At 42.3% G+C, this 13,765-nt stretch overlaps 1 protein-coding gene across 1 annotated transcript in view; it reads left to right on the top strand.

Moving 5' to 3' along the window:
* The window catches only part of LOC122938889 (cytochrome P450 2C39-like), a 94,585-nt gene that overhangs the window by 44,379 nt on the left and 36,441 nt on the right, over window positions 1-13,765 (top strand). The window contains exon 8 of the mRNA XM_044294744.1: window positions 1,089-1,276. Coding sequence (XP_044150679.1) covers window positions 1,089-1,276 — 188 coding nt within the window. The remainder of the gene's footprint in view (window positions 1-1,088; window positions 1,277-13,765) is intronic.

The raw sequence follows: 13,765 nt of genomic DNA, 5'->3' as shown, positions 1-13,765 counted from the left end.
TTTATAGTTTTGATGCCTTCAGTGTGAATCTACAATTTTCAGTCATGAAAATAAAGAAAACTCTTTGAATGAGAAGGTGTGTCCAAACTTTTGGTCTGTACTGTAGGTTAGGCATTTAAGACAGTAGCAGGTTCTAGGAATGGTAGTGCACGCTCTGGGTTACTACTCAATTATTTTGGTGTTGCAAAATAAAAACAGGCAAAGCTCTATTCAAAATGGACTTCCATGTCACTCTGACGACATTTGATGCCATGTTGCCTACTGTCACAAAGCTAATCACCACAATATATAAGTAAACAGAGATTCCAGACCAGACCCCTTAGCTGTTAGAAACCCTAGACTCATTAATACAGTCACTCACATTCTGACTCTGATCCTTGAAGCTCCAGGCTCCGGATCAGGACTGGCATATATTTGGTCATCTGCCTTAGGATACTCTCACACTAGTGTTTAAGTTTTTCGGTATTGAGATCCGTCATAGGGGCTCAATACCGGGAAAAAACGCTTCAGTTTTGTCCCAATTCATTGTCATTGGGGACAAAACTAAATTGAACAGAACGGAGTGCTCCAAAATGCATTCCGTTCCGTTTAGTTGCGTTCCCATACCGGAGAGCAAACCGCAACATGCTGAGGTTTTCTTTCCGTCCTGGGATGCGGAGCAAGACGGATCCTGCATGACCCCCGATGCAAGTCAATGGGGACAGATCCATTTTCTCTGTCACAATCTGACACAATAGAAAACAGATCCGTCCCCCATTGACTTTCAATGGAGTTAATGACGGATCCGTCTTGGCAATATTAAAGATAATACAACTGGATCTGTTCATAACGGATTCAGATGGCTGTATTATCCGTAACGTAAGCGTTGTTGCTGAACACTTTCGGATCCAGCAAAAACGCTAGTGTGAAAGTAGCCTTACTATATCTTTGCAGGTATCACTCAATATATTCATTTTGTAACTTTCTTTGCTGCAATTCAAGGTTAAAAAAAATCATCCCTCTCTCCCAAGAAACTTTGTGTCCTCATTATAATCCACTATTGTTCTAACCTGACTACTCACCTGGCTGATCTGATCTTTTCCTCACAGCTAAAGTTCAGCAGGAGATAGACGAGGTAACCAAGTCTTTGCGTCTCCCCGAGATCATGGACAAGACCCAGCTGGCGTATACAAATGCTGTCATCCATGAAATCCAGAGAGTTCTTGACCTGGCTCCAACTGCACTTTTCCATGCCATCACTGAAGATATCAAGTTCAGAGGCTACATCATCCCAAAGGTACAGACTATTTTCTACATTAGTTAAGTCCAGCATATAGAAATAACCCTTATATAGAAAGATTACATTTTTATTATTATTGCTAAATTGACGTATACTACACACGACAATATAGGTAGTGCCACCAGGGTCTTGGGTGGGCCAGTGTTCAAGGAAGCGGGGGCGGGAAACTGTGTGATGTTGGGGAGAGGGATGATAGTCCCTACACTCGTACCCTAGCCTAACCCTCTGCCCAGGGACGTCCTCTTTTATAGGAGTTTACCCAGGGGCACCCCCCCTCCCGCCTGTACTTTATAGGGCATAGCTGGAGTGGGTAGTTGAAGCTTGAGGACAGGGAGTCCCCACCTTCAGGGGATGTCCCTGGGCAGAGGGTTAGGCTAGGGTACGAGTGTAGGGACTATCATCCCTCTCCCCAACATCACACAGTTCCCCGCCCCCCCTTCCCCTGCCCCCTCCCCCTCCCTTGAACACTGGCCCACCCAATACCCTGGTGGCACTACCTATATCGTTGTGTGTAGTATACGTCAATTTAGCAATAATAATAAAAATGTAATCTTTCTATATGCTGGACTTAACTATTTTTTCTTGATTGACCCATTATAAACATTTGATCCATATGTGCTGGACCTTATTTTCTACATTACCAATAATCGAATATAATGTGGATTTGACTCCAAGCATATTGATGACCTATTATCAGGTTTGAGATCTCATCACTGCTTGCCAAGCACATTACCATCCATGACTGTGCTTGGTATCACAGCTCATCTCATCTTTTTCTTTTTTAAATCTTTTTATTGATTTTATAACTTGTATAAATGATACAAACAAGGTCTACAAGACCACATGTACAATGATCAATCTTTGTTACAGTATAATGCGTAAAGCCAGTACAGGTACCAAAACTTAACAATATGCAGATGGTAAGCATAGATGGCCACCATACATCAGGAGCGTGAGGGAATTCAATGATCAGCAAATGGTAACATTTCCTGAGCTTGTATCGGTGAGACAAAATGGATAAAGCTTGACAAGCCTGTACATTATCAGCTAGTGACATTTTGTACCATATTTGAAACATAAACAAATGGGCTATATAGACCGTTATTAAACTGGTAAACTACCAAAGAAAGGGATAGAGGCATAGGGAGAGGGGAAGGATGGGGAGGGGGGGAAGGAGAGGATAAGCAGGTTGAACAAGGTTAACACTTCTCTGGATCGGAGGATTATGTTCATCAGGTATTTAATTACACGTAAGAGCTAGATGAGACCAAATGATTTTGAAGCCATATGTAGAACAGACGTAGTGACATATATAGATATATCATCTCAATGAGCGTGGTAAAGGACAGACTAAACTCTTGTGTCAGAATGGTGAGGGTTTTAGTCTTTAAGCTGATGAGGGGTTATAAAATCCTTCCCAGCCTTCCATGGGAGCCATATCTTAGTATACTTATGATGGGAGCGAAGTTCCCAATGAGATAGTTCTTCTAGTCTTGCTAGGGCTTCAACTTTCCCTCTCCATTGAGATATTGACGGAGGAACTGCTGACTTCCAATTGGAGGCAATTAGAATTCTCGCTGCTGCTAACAAAATTCTCAAAAGGGATAGTTTATAGGTAGTTAAATGGTTAGGTAAAAGATTCAGAAGAACTATTTCTGGACAGCATGGGAGAATGTCCTCATTCATTCCAAGAATGTCTCTCAACAGCTTAAAGATCAGGTTCCAAAAATCTTTTATTTTGGCGCACGACCACCATATATGTAAGAAGGAACCTTTTTCAGAAAGGCATCTCCAACAACTATTAGATGTGTTCCCGTACATCAGACTAAGTCTTACAGGGGTTAAATACCACCTTGTAAGAACTTTATATGCATTCTCTTGTACAATTACACATCTGGAAATACTCTTAGGGGCGCTTAGAATAATCTGGGTATCTCTTACGGAGAATTTTTTATCTAAGTCTTTCTCCCATTCCTTAATGAAGTAAAGGGAGGAAGGAACTTCTGAAGGCAGTAAATTTCTAATTACAGTGGAGATGATCCTCGTTGGGTATAGAGCTTGAGAAACAAGTTTCTCAAACCATGTTAGTGATGGATCTAATCTGATCTTTTTGAGGATAGAACTAGTGATAGATTTTAGGCATGAGAATTAAATCTGACTGAGGTTTGTGAGATTAAATTTACTTATTAAAGAGGTGGAATCTAAAAGGGTGCCTTCAACGTCCATAACTCATGGATAGGTAAGGTGGAGTTACGCATTTGAGAGGGTAATATATTAAAACTATCTGTATTAAGGCTAAGGCAGTCCTGAATAGTTATCAGTGTTGACGGATAGGACAAGCAAGTTCCTCTGATATCTGGGTTTTTCCACAGTGATAATGTAGCAGATGCCAAAGGATCTCCACCAGTCCATTGAGGGGGTATCCCGGGTTCAGATAATAACAAGGGTCTGATAGGACTCCCCACCAACTTTTCCTCCAGAGGGATCCATAATTTATGTTCTGGCCTCCTAATCAGATCAATGACTCTGCTAAGGTGAACAGCTCTGTGATATCTTTTAATGGAAGGAAGGCCGATTTCCCCCTTTATGAAGGGAAGAAGCAGGATCCTATTGGAAATTCTGGGTTTTATATTACCCCAGACATAAGAGGAAGATATCTTCCTAAAAGACTCAAAGAAACTATATGGCAATTTTATAGGGAGGACTTGTAGAAGGTAGGTGATCTTAGGAACTATTAAAGAATTGAAAATATTACGTCTGCCTATCCAGGAGATAAAGGAGGGAGACCACGAGTTTAGCATAGCAGGAATGGATTTTAACCGGGGGGGGGGGGGGAATTACCCTCAAAGTCTATTTAGGTCTGGCGTGATATTTATTCCCAGGAATTTTATGAATGAGTATGTCCATTCGAATGGGGAGTTATCTTTTAGTTTCTGTGGGAGTTTGGGAGGGAGATTTATATTCATCGCTACTGATTTAGACAAATTTATTTTAAAATTTGAGATGAAGCCAAAGGTGGTAAAGGTCTTGATTATGACAGGGAAAGCTTGCGTTGGGTTAGAGATCATTAGAAGTAAATCATCGGCATATGCCACCTGTTTAATCTCCAAATTCCCACAGGTCAGGCCTTTTATCTCTTTGGTTTGTCTAACATGTTGTAAAAGAGGTTCAATTGTAAGAATGAAGAGTAAAGGTGACAGGGGACAACCTTGTCTGGTCCCGTTATTTATCAGAACAGGCTGAGAAAGAATGTCATTAACTTTAATATTGGCACTAGGAGATATACACTCACCTAAAGAATTATTAGGAACACCTGTTCTATTTCTCATTAATGCGATTATCTAGTCAACCAATCACATGGCAGTTGCTTCAATGCATGTAGGGTTGTGGTCCTGGTCCAGACAATCTCCTGAACTCCAAACTGAATTTCAGAATGGGAAAGAAAGGTGGGCTACAACAGCAAAAGACCCCACCGGGTACCACTCATCTCCATTACAAATAGGAAAAAGAGGCTACAATTTGCACGAGCTCACCAAAATTGGACTGTTGAAGACTGGAAAAATGTTGCCTGGTCTGATGAGTCTCGATTTCTGTTGAGACATTCAAATGGTAGAGTCCGAATTTGGCGTAAACAGAATGAGAACATGTATCCATCATGCCTTGTTACCACTGTGCAGGCTGGTGGTGGTGTAATGGTGTGGGGGATGTTTTATGGGCACACTTTAGGCCCCTTAGTGCCAATTGGCCATCGTTTAAATGCCACGGGCTACCTGAGCATTGTTTCCATCCCTTTATGACCAAAATGTACCCATCCTCTGATGGCTACTTCCAGCAGGATAATGCACCATGTCACAAAGCTCGAATCATTTCCAATTGGTTTCTTGAACATGACAATGAGTTCACTGTACTAAAATGGCCCCCACAGTCACCAGATCTCAACCCAATAGAGCATCTTTGGGATGTGGTGGAACGGGAGCTTCGTGCCCTGGATGTGCATCCCTCAAATCTCCAACTGCAAGATGCTATCCTATCAATATGGGCCAACATTTCTAAAGAATGCTATCAGCACCTTGTTGAATCAATGCCACATAGAATTAAGGCAGTTCTGAAGGCAAAAGGGGGTCCAACACAGTATTAGTATGGTGTTCCTAATAATTCTTTAGGTGAGTGTATATAGTGAGAATATAGCTTCTATGAAGGAGTCAGGGAAACCAAACTTAGGGTGTTTTTAATGAAGGCCCATGCCACTCTGTCTAACGCTTTTTCAGCATCTGTCCCCAGGACCACAAAAGGAGTGCCAGTTTTTTTTTTTTTTAGCTAAGGCTATAGCATTTAAAACCTTATAGGTGTTATCTTTACCTTCACGCCCAGGAATGAAATCTGTTTGGTCAGTATGGATGAGATCTTTTAATAGAGGTTTTATTCTGTTAGCCAATATTTTGGCTTACATTTTAATATCAAGGATCAACAAAGATATAGGTCTGTAACTGGAACATAGATTCGGGTCCTTTTGTGGTTTGGGGATCAGAGAAATGTGTGAGTTGACAGTTTGCGGTAGGAATGGCTTACCTGCTAGCGCTTCATTGAAAGAGTTAAGCAAATGGGGCAATGACGTCTCTTTAAAAGAGAGATAGTATAGCATTGGGAGACCATCCGGTCCTGGGCATTTCCCTTTGGCCATCTTTTTTAGTATATCCACTAATTCAGAGAGCTTAATTGGGGAACAAAGATTCATTGCCTGTTCTGCAGACAACGATGGGAGATGCAATTTACTAAGGAACTCTTTCGTCAAGGCGTCTTTTTCTTCTTTAAGGGCGGAATTATCGGATTTTACTATGTTATACAGCTCTGAATAGAACCTATGAAAGGCCTCTGCTATTTCTAAATCAATTTTAACTAATGTTTTCTCATCAGTCTGAATAGCTGAAATCCTGGATTTGCGTTTATGCTGTTTTATTAAAGCCAACATGAACTTAGTGGGTTTGTTACCATGGGCATAAAACTTCTGGTTAAGGGCCAGGTATAACTTGGCTGATTGTTTATTCAGAAGTTCCTTAAGTTCGTCTCTGATTGCGGAAAGTTCCAGTAATTGTTGTTTATTATTGGAGCTTTTATGCGAGGCTTCTAATACGGAATTTTTTTTATATAAGTCGTCCATTCTGGCTCTCCTCTGTTTGTTTACATGTGAAGCAATAGAAATAAATTTGCCTCTGATGACTGATTTATGGGCTTCCCATAACATGTGTGGAGACACTGATTCTGAATTGTTCAGAGAGAAGAATTCCTTGAGTTTAGCCTCAATTTTATCTTTAACTTGCGAGTTATCTATCAATGTCTCATTGAGTCTCCAAATGTACGTTCTGGGGAGCAGGGGCGTACCTAGAGCATTTGGCACCCGGGGCGAACCCTTTCTTTGGCACCCCCCCAAGAAAGTTAAGAAAACATGCACAAACTTTTTTCAATGTTTTCAATAATATTTGTCCCCCGACTCGAGTACAGCAGTATAGTACATTAATAATTAAAAACACCTGCACACCCCCTTAACGAAATAAACCCATTAACCCCCCTTAATAAAACCCATTAACCACCCCTTAATAGAGTCAGACCCCTTAACCCTTCCTTAATAAAATAAAAACCTGCACCCCCTTAAAAAAATCACTTTCCATCTGCACCAAAAAGAAAAAAAATCCAAATCCCCATCAATAAAATGAACAAATCCTGCACCCCCCCTTAATTACACCCTCTCTTCTCCCCTTAATTACACCCCCTCCCTCCCTACCTTAATTACACCCCCTCCCTTAATAACACCCCCCCTTAATTGCACCCCCTCCCTCCCCACCTTAATTACACGGTACACCCCCCTTAATTACACCCCCTCTCTTCTCCCCTTAATTACACCCCCTCCCTCCCCACCTTACTTACGACTTACCCCTCCCTTAATTACACACACACATCCCTTAATTACACCCCCCCTTAATTACAAACCCCCACTAAATTACGCGCACACACACACACACACCTTAATTACACAATTATTTACTCACATTTATTTTGATGATGCCCGTCCGACCGCTGGTATAATGGATCCTTCCGCTTCTGATCCGTGAAGGCGGCGCGGCGTCAGCGTCGTGACGTCACGTCATGTTGCGCGCCGCCGCAATAATCCTTCCACCGAAGCCGGCGCCTGGCGGAGTCGCGTCGCGGTGCAGCAGTGGATGGAGCCGGGGTGACTCCGTCATGGCACCCCCCTTGTGAGTGGCACCCGGGGCGGCCCGCCCGCCCCCCCCTTGGTACGCCACTGCTGGGGAGCCTATCAGGTGTTTTCAATGTGAAAAATACAGGTGCATGATCTGAGTGTACAATATTACCAATGTGAGCCTCAGAGCAGCATTTGATTTGGGTTGCAGGGATCAAAATATAATCTAATCTGTGATATGTACTGTGGGGGTGTGAATAAAAGGAGAAATCTCTCTCGCCTGGGTTATACACTCTCCATGCGTCTATGAGACTACTATCGTGTATTAATTTTTTAATGGTGTTGAGCGATTTTAATGGGACTGAGGATTTGCCTGACGAAGTGTCTAAATGAGGGTTAAGGGCGACATTGAAGTCACCAGCAACTACTGCAATGCCTTCTCTGAATTCCTCAAGCAACTGCCACACATTTTTTAACCACAATTTTTGTGCTACATTAGGTGCATATAGGTTAATGAACGTATAAATTTGAGAGTTTATAGTTCCTTTTACAAATAAGTACCTTCCATTGGGGTCAGATTTTAGTCCTGTCATGGTAAAATCTGTGTGTTTGTGGAAGCCAATACTCACACCGAGTTTATTGGAGTGTTCTGAAGAGCTGTGGTACCAGAGATTAAAATATGATCTCGACATGTTAGGGATTCTATTGTCTTTAAAATGTGTTTCCTGGATAAAGATTACTGTGTTTTTTTCTCTATGTAGGATCTGGCTCCATTTTGCAGGAGATTTAAAACCTCTAACATTATATGTGGCTATATGTAAATCTGCCATAATGAATATTGTGGGGGGTAAAGGTCTTACATACCGCTGTCTACCTGAGTTTTCTATAGAACTATTGAACACGAAGTAGGTCGATGGTATCACTGGATCAGAGAGTTTAAGGAGGGGTGGGAAAAGGCTAAAAGGTAAGTGAAATAACGTTAATAACCAAAGTGAATAATTGAGTAACATTCCTCTGTCAATATTCTGGACCAGGGATTTCATTATCCCTACATGGGACCGTTTGAGGTCTGAACCACTGGTTGCAGTTCGAGGGGACAGAGGCAACAAGGCCGGAAAACTGTTCAGGGCTGACATACAGAGTAGAAACCTTCAAACTTAACTAGAAGTTAAAGATTAAAGAAGTGAGTAGTACATGTAGCAATTACGTACTAATAACCAATTTCACTAACGTTTGCTGTTGATTACTACAGGGAAGTAACTGTAGCTTAACAGCAGGGTATCTCAGGCATAATCTGCTGACTGTCTTCTCCCAAAAAATCTAACCCCATAAGGATCAAGTCTAACTTGTTAGAGTTACCGGAGGAAATATTATGTGAACTGTAGGGATTACACAGTCAGCAGCCTTACCATCACAACCATTTTACTATCAAATTGACAGAAATAACATACAAATTCAAAAGATCCTGGATGTGATCAGTCTTCTTCTGCAATTATACGTCTAGGGGTGAGTTTACCCTGCTTTTTCTTAGACCTTTGTGGCTTGCCACCCCCGACTATTTCCCAAGCGGAAGGAGCCATGATGTCTTGTGGAATGAAAACGTAATTGGTGGCTGACCAGTCTGGTATGTCCACATTTTGAATTTCTAAAGCGGCAAGAATATCTGGGGGGTCTTTAGGTGATCTCAAGATGTATTTCTTCTCTTTGCAGGTTATCAGCATCCCAAATGGGAACAGCCACCTAAAAGCAATGCGTCTTTGTCTTAGGTGGTCAGTGAGAGGTTTTTGGGGGCGCGTCTCTTATTAAGAGTGGCAGGGGCCAGATCTTGAAATAGGAGGATTTGAGAACCTTCATATTCAATGTTCCCGCTCTCCCTGGCTCTTTTCATCACTAGATCTTTCTGTGCAAAATTTAAGAGCTTTCAAATGATATCCCTTGGGGGGTCCCCAGGCTTAGGTTTAGGACGTAGCGCACGGTGGGCTCTTTCTATAATAATTGGATCAGGGTAATCCTCCCCCAACAAGGATAGGCAAATTTCTTTCGTTGCAGAGGGAATTGCTTCTGTAGCGACAGTCTCTGGGACTCCTCTGATGCGAATATTGTTCCTTCTGCCTCTGTTATCCTGATCTTCCATATAATCATATAGATAGTTGATGTGTTGTTGATAAACAGAGAGAGCAGTAGAGTTTTTGCAGGTATATTCGGCTACGGCAGATTGGGTAGACTCTAAGGCTTCCACTCTCTGACCTATTTGTCTCACCTCCCTTTTTATTTCAGATAGTTCCTCTAACACCGGGTTTAATGCTTTGGATAAAGCTTGCGAGATGAAGGATCTAGATATTGGGAGATCTGAAGCGACATCTACTTGGTCTTCATCATCACTTTCTCTATCTTGTTGTGATAGTGATTGCCGATGAGGGTTACTTTTGGGGGTGTACTGAGGTGCCCCTTGAGAGTTTGAGTTTTTCTTCATCATAAATCTGTCGAGGTCAGATTGTGCCAGGGAAGATGTCTTAGACTGCTTGTGAGAGTCTTGGTAAGCCCCCCTATATCTTCCAACTTTCACCATAGCTGCGTATGTTTGGCCCCTTAAGCTGTTTACTCACTTCTTCATCAAAAATAAGTGATTATCACATTACTAGGTTTGGATGTGTATATGATTTGTTTTCCAGCTATTATAACATCCTGTGACTGTGGGAGTAATACTTCTGCTTGAATGTACCAGAAACCTGAATAGGTTACTGTCTCTTTAAATATGCAAGTATTAAGAAAGCAAACTTTAGGCCTGCAGAAAAACCCTACTAACTGACGTTATGAAAGGGTCTGCAGGTCATATAGAGTCACTGTAACTAGGGTATGGCCGTAGCTGAAAGCCGGCTTATCGCTGATTAACTGGCAGAACTTAAATCTGACAGGCTCCCATAATGATTGCCCCACTCTGAATTGCAGGAGCTTTAAATTATGAAAATTCAGGGCTTACTGATGCCTCTGTCAGCGGACCGCGAACAGCTTCTCTGTAGAGATCTAAGATGGCGCCGAAACCTTGAATACAGCGCTCGGAACGGCGAAATTATCTCTTATGCCGCTAGATCGAGGTAGGCCCCTTTTATGCACCCTAGTACCTTGCACCATGCTTGCGGTACTGTGGTTCTTGTCGGCTGAAGCGGAAGTGGAGCACTGTAGGCAGCCGCGCTCCTGTTTAAATCCAGCCCGGGGGTTCTTCCTCAGCTAGGCCTCTCATACATCTCCGGAACGGAGCGGTCCTGTGGCCTCAGAAAGGTCCCAATTCAGGGCAGATAGTATCCGCTTTCACCAGAGTCCTGATAAAAGGTCCGAAGATCTAAGAAAGTGGGCAGACGAGGATAGATTGAGTCTGCTGTTTCAGAGCTGAAGCGGAAGACTTCTTCCTCGGTCAGCAGCTCAGCTCATCTCATCTTGAATAGGGCTTGTAACGGAACACCTAACACCCCGACCGGGTACCTCCATCGATAGATGCTCCTAGTGCTTCCAGAGGACTCCAAGCACTCCACTTGACACCGTCAGCACTGCAGACCCCACGAACCGCCGAAGCTTGGTGGAGGTCTCGCCGTCTCCTACCTACCCTGGACCTACGACAAGGCTCCAGTGGGTGAACCTCTCCTAAATGCAGAGACAGGAACCAGGAACAAGCTCTTACAAGAGCTTATACTCAGGGGAGTATTGTGATATAGCAATCCCCAAGAGTGTAGTTATCGCATTCCCCAAACATGAGCCAAAACTTCATGAAGGTATAAAAGCAGCCTCTGACTGTACTTGCACGTACAGCCTCTTTTATTCACAATCCACAAACATAGTACTGCCCACAGGGTTTTAAAATACAACCAATCAATATATTACAACACATACAATGTAAGTACAGCAACCAATCGGACACAATGGGACAATAGAAACACACCCAGCATATTCCTCCCCTCTGTCTAGGAGGTAATTGAGTCAATTTCTGTATCTACTCAACTATCTCCTACGCTGAAAAGTTACACTTCTTATAAATTGTTACAACTTTGTGAGTTTACATTGTATATACATATAACTTATATCAATTTAACCAGTATAACTTGGGGACAAACCTATCCAAAATTCACTTGAATAGGTTTCAGGGGTTTAAAAGTTAGTAAAAGTATCTTGAAGGGCCGTAATCCTGAGGCAAGAGGCTGGTAAACAGGCCTCTCCAAAACCCAGTGGCGAGGTTGGTTTCTCCACAGGGCTGATCTGCACCTAGGCTATGTGAGCAATGAATATGATGTCACTGACCTACGAAGAGGCCTAAACACTTACCAAGTGCCTCAGCCTGTTCATACTGCTGACCAGTGGAAGTTCCAGACCCTTGTTGATCTCATATTGATGATCTATCACTGAAGTTTATCGTCTGTACGTTAAACATGACCTCAACGCAACGTCTCCTTTCTCCTTGAGTGCAGGCATACATAGAACAGTTGTCTTCACTGAGTCAATATACCAATGTCTCATCTACTAAAAGTATAATATAGTGTAAATAAGAATGGGAGAACTTTTAATTATGCAACATAATACGTTTTTTTGTTATGTATTTTCAAGAAAAAATATTGTAAAAAATAAAACTTGGGCCACAAAAAAAAACAAAAAACAAACACCTCATACGGCTTAGGGTTCCCTCATCTGAACAGAAAAGTAAAAAGTTATGGTTCTTAGAATTAGTGGTTAAAAGGGACTTTTTGTATGACAGAAATTGGTGGCTTATCGCAAGTTAAGGGGGTCTAATGTCCATTTCTCTCTTGTGTGTGTTCGGTTTGTTCCTTCTGTGTTCTGTACTTGCTGGTGGTGGTCCAGCACAATGCAATGCACTGTGCCTTAGCCAATGGGAAACAAGATTATTGTGAGGTCCTACTCACTACTTCCTCTCTTCTGGAGACAGTGGGCGCATCCAGAGAGACGAGGCGGGCAGGGGGCTCTCAGCTGCCGCTGCATTAAAGTGCAGTATGCATATTCGCCAACTTAAAAAAATAAATAAAATTAAATGTTGCATGAAACTTGGCCTGAAGAAACAGGATTTTGGACACATTGATGTATTGATGAGTCTTGCAACTGAACGTTCTAAACCACCAGGTGAGGGCCTGTTTACGGATTTGTGACCAATGAATGTTAGGATGCCCCCTTTTTTATTAGAACCACAAGTGTAAATAATTCCTTAGATATTGTAACTAAGAACATTTAAATATTAGACACCAGGGGTACATACCATCTCAACTTCACGTGTTGTATCATCTGGAAAGATATGACTCAAGTGTTATAAAATCTTCAGTTAAGGGGGTTAACCTGGCTAACTAGAAAGTAAAGTGGGATCCGCGGAATGCTATTGCTACTCATTAATTGTCTGCCCACAAAGTGCGCCAAATACCCACCCTATATGCAAGCACAGTGATTATTGTTGTATTATAACAGTATAAGGGCGTCCCTGTTGATTCCGGATGTGACATTACCGGAAGAGCCGGGTTGGAACGCAAATGCGGTCCACGTGAGTCCGGCACCTGCATCCGGATGTGACATAACCGGAAGTGCCGAGTTGGAACGCAAATGCGGTCCGCGAGAGTCCGGCACCGGAAGTGACGCCCCCAGAAGTATGATGCTGGAACGCAGATGCGTTCCACCTGTATTTGACTTGACTTGGTGTCCCACATGGCATTCCTCATAGCCCTAATACTACAGGCTACCCGCCCATCCTCACCTGCACATCATGGACAATGTATGCTATGTTATTAGCGTTTTGAACTATCTCTAACTGCTGATGTCAATGAAGCTAATTGTATCACAGGTCACTCCCCCTCACATGTTTTGTATGTGGGTATTTAATCCCCACCTTCTGGTGTATATGCATGCTTGAAAAAGGCTACCACACAGCAGAAACGTTGCATCTGGAATAAATTCCACCTTTTGGACGTGCTGTCTCCATTTTTTTATTTTTTATTTTTCTTGACATCTATGGGTGGGATCTATCTGTCAGCATGTATATTGGTTATATTTTGAGGACATTTGTTACTTCTCTTCTGCCGTATGCTAGAGAATCTACTATAAAAGATTGAGGGTATCCCATCTGCTGACATTGTTGTACAAGTGAGTTTTTGATAGTCTTGGCCACCATTGCGACTACTTGGACTCCTCAAATCATTAATTGTTTAATGGAGTTGAGTGAAGTTTGTAAAATGCAATTCAGCAGCCTTGCTGAAGTTCGGCATTACATTTGATTTGTTCTGAATGATTTTGTCACAAATTGCGAT

Source organism: Bufo gargarizans, chromosome 5, assembly GCF_014858855.1.
Source record: "Bufo gargarizans isolate SCDJY-AF-19 chromosome 5, ASM1485885v1, whole genome shotgun sequence".
NCBI classification, from domain to species: Eukaryota; Metazoa; Chordata; class Amphibia; order Anura; family Bufonidae; genus Bufo; species Bufo gargarizans.
Note: the sequence above shows the minus strand (reverse complement) of the source record. Positions and strands in the feature narration are given on the sequence as shown.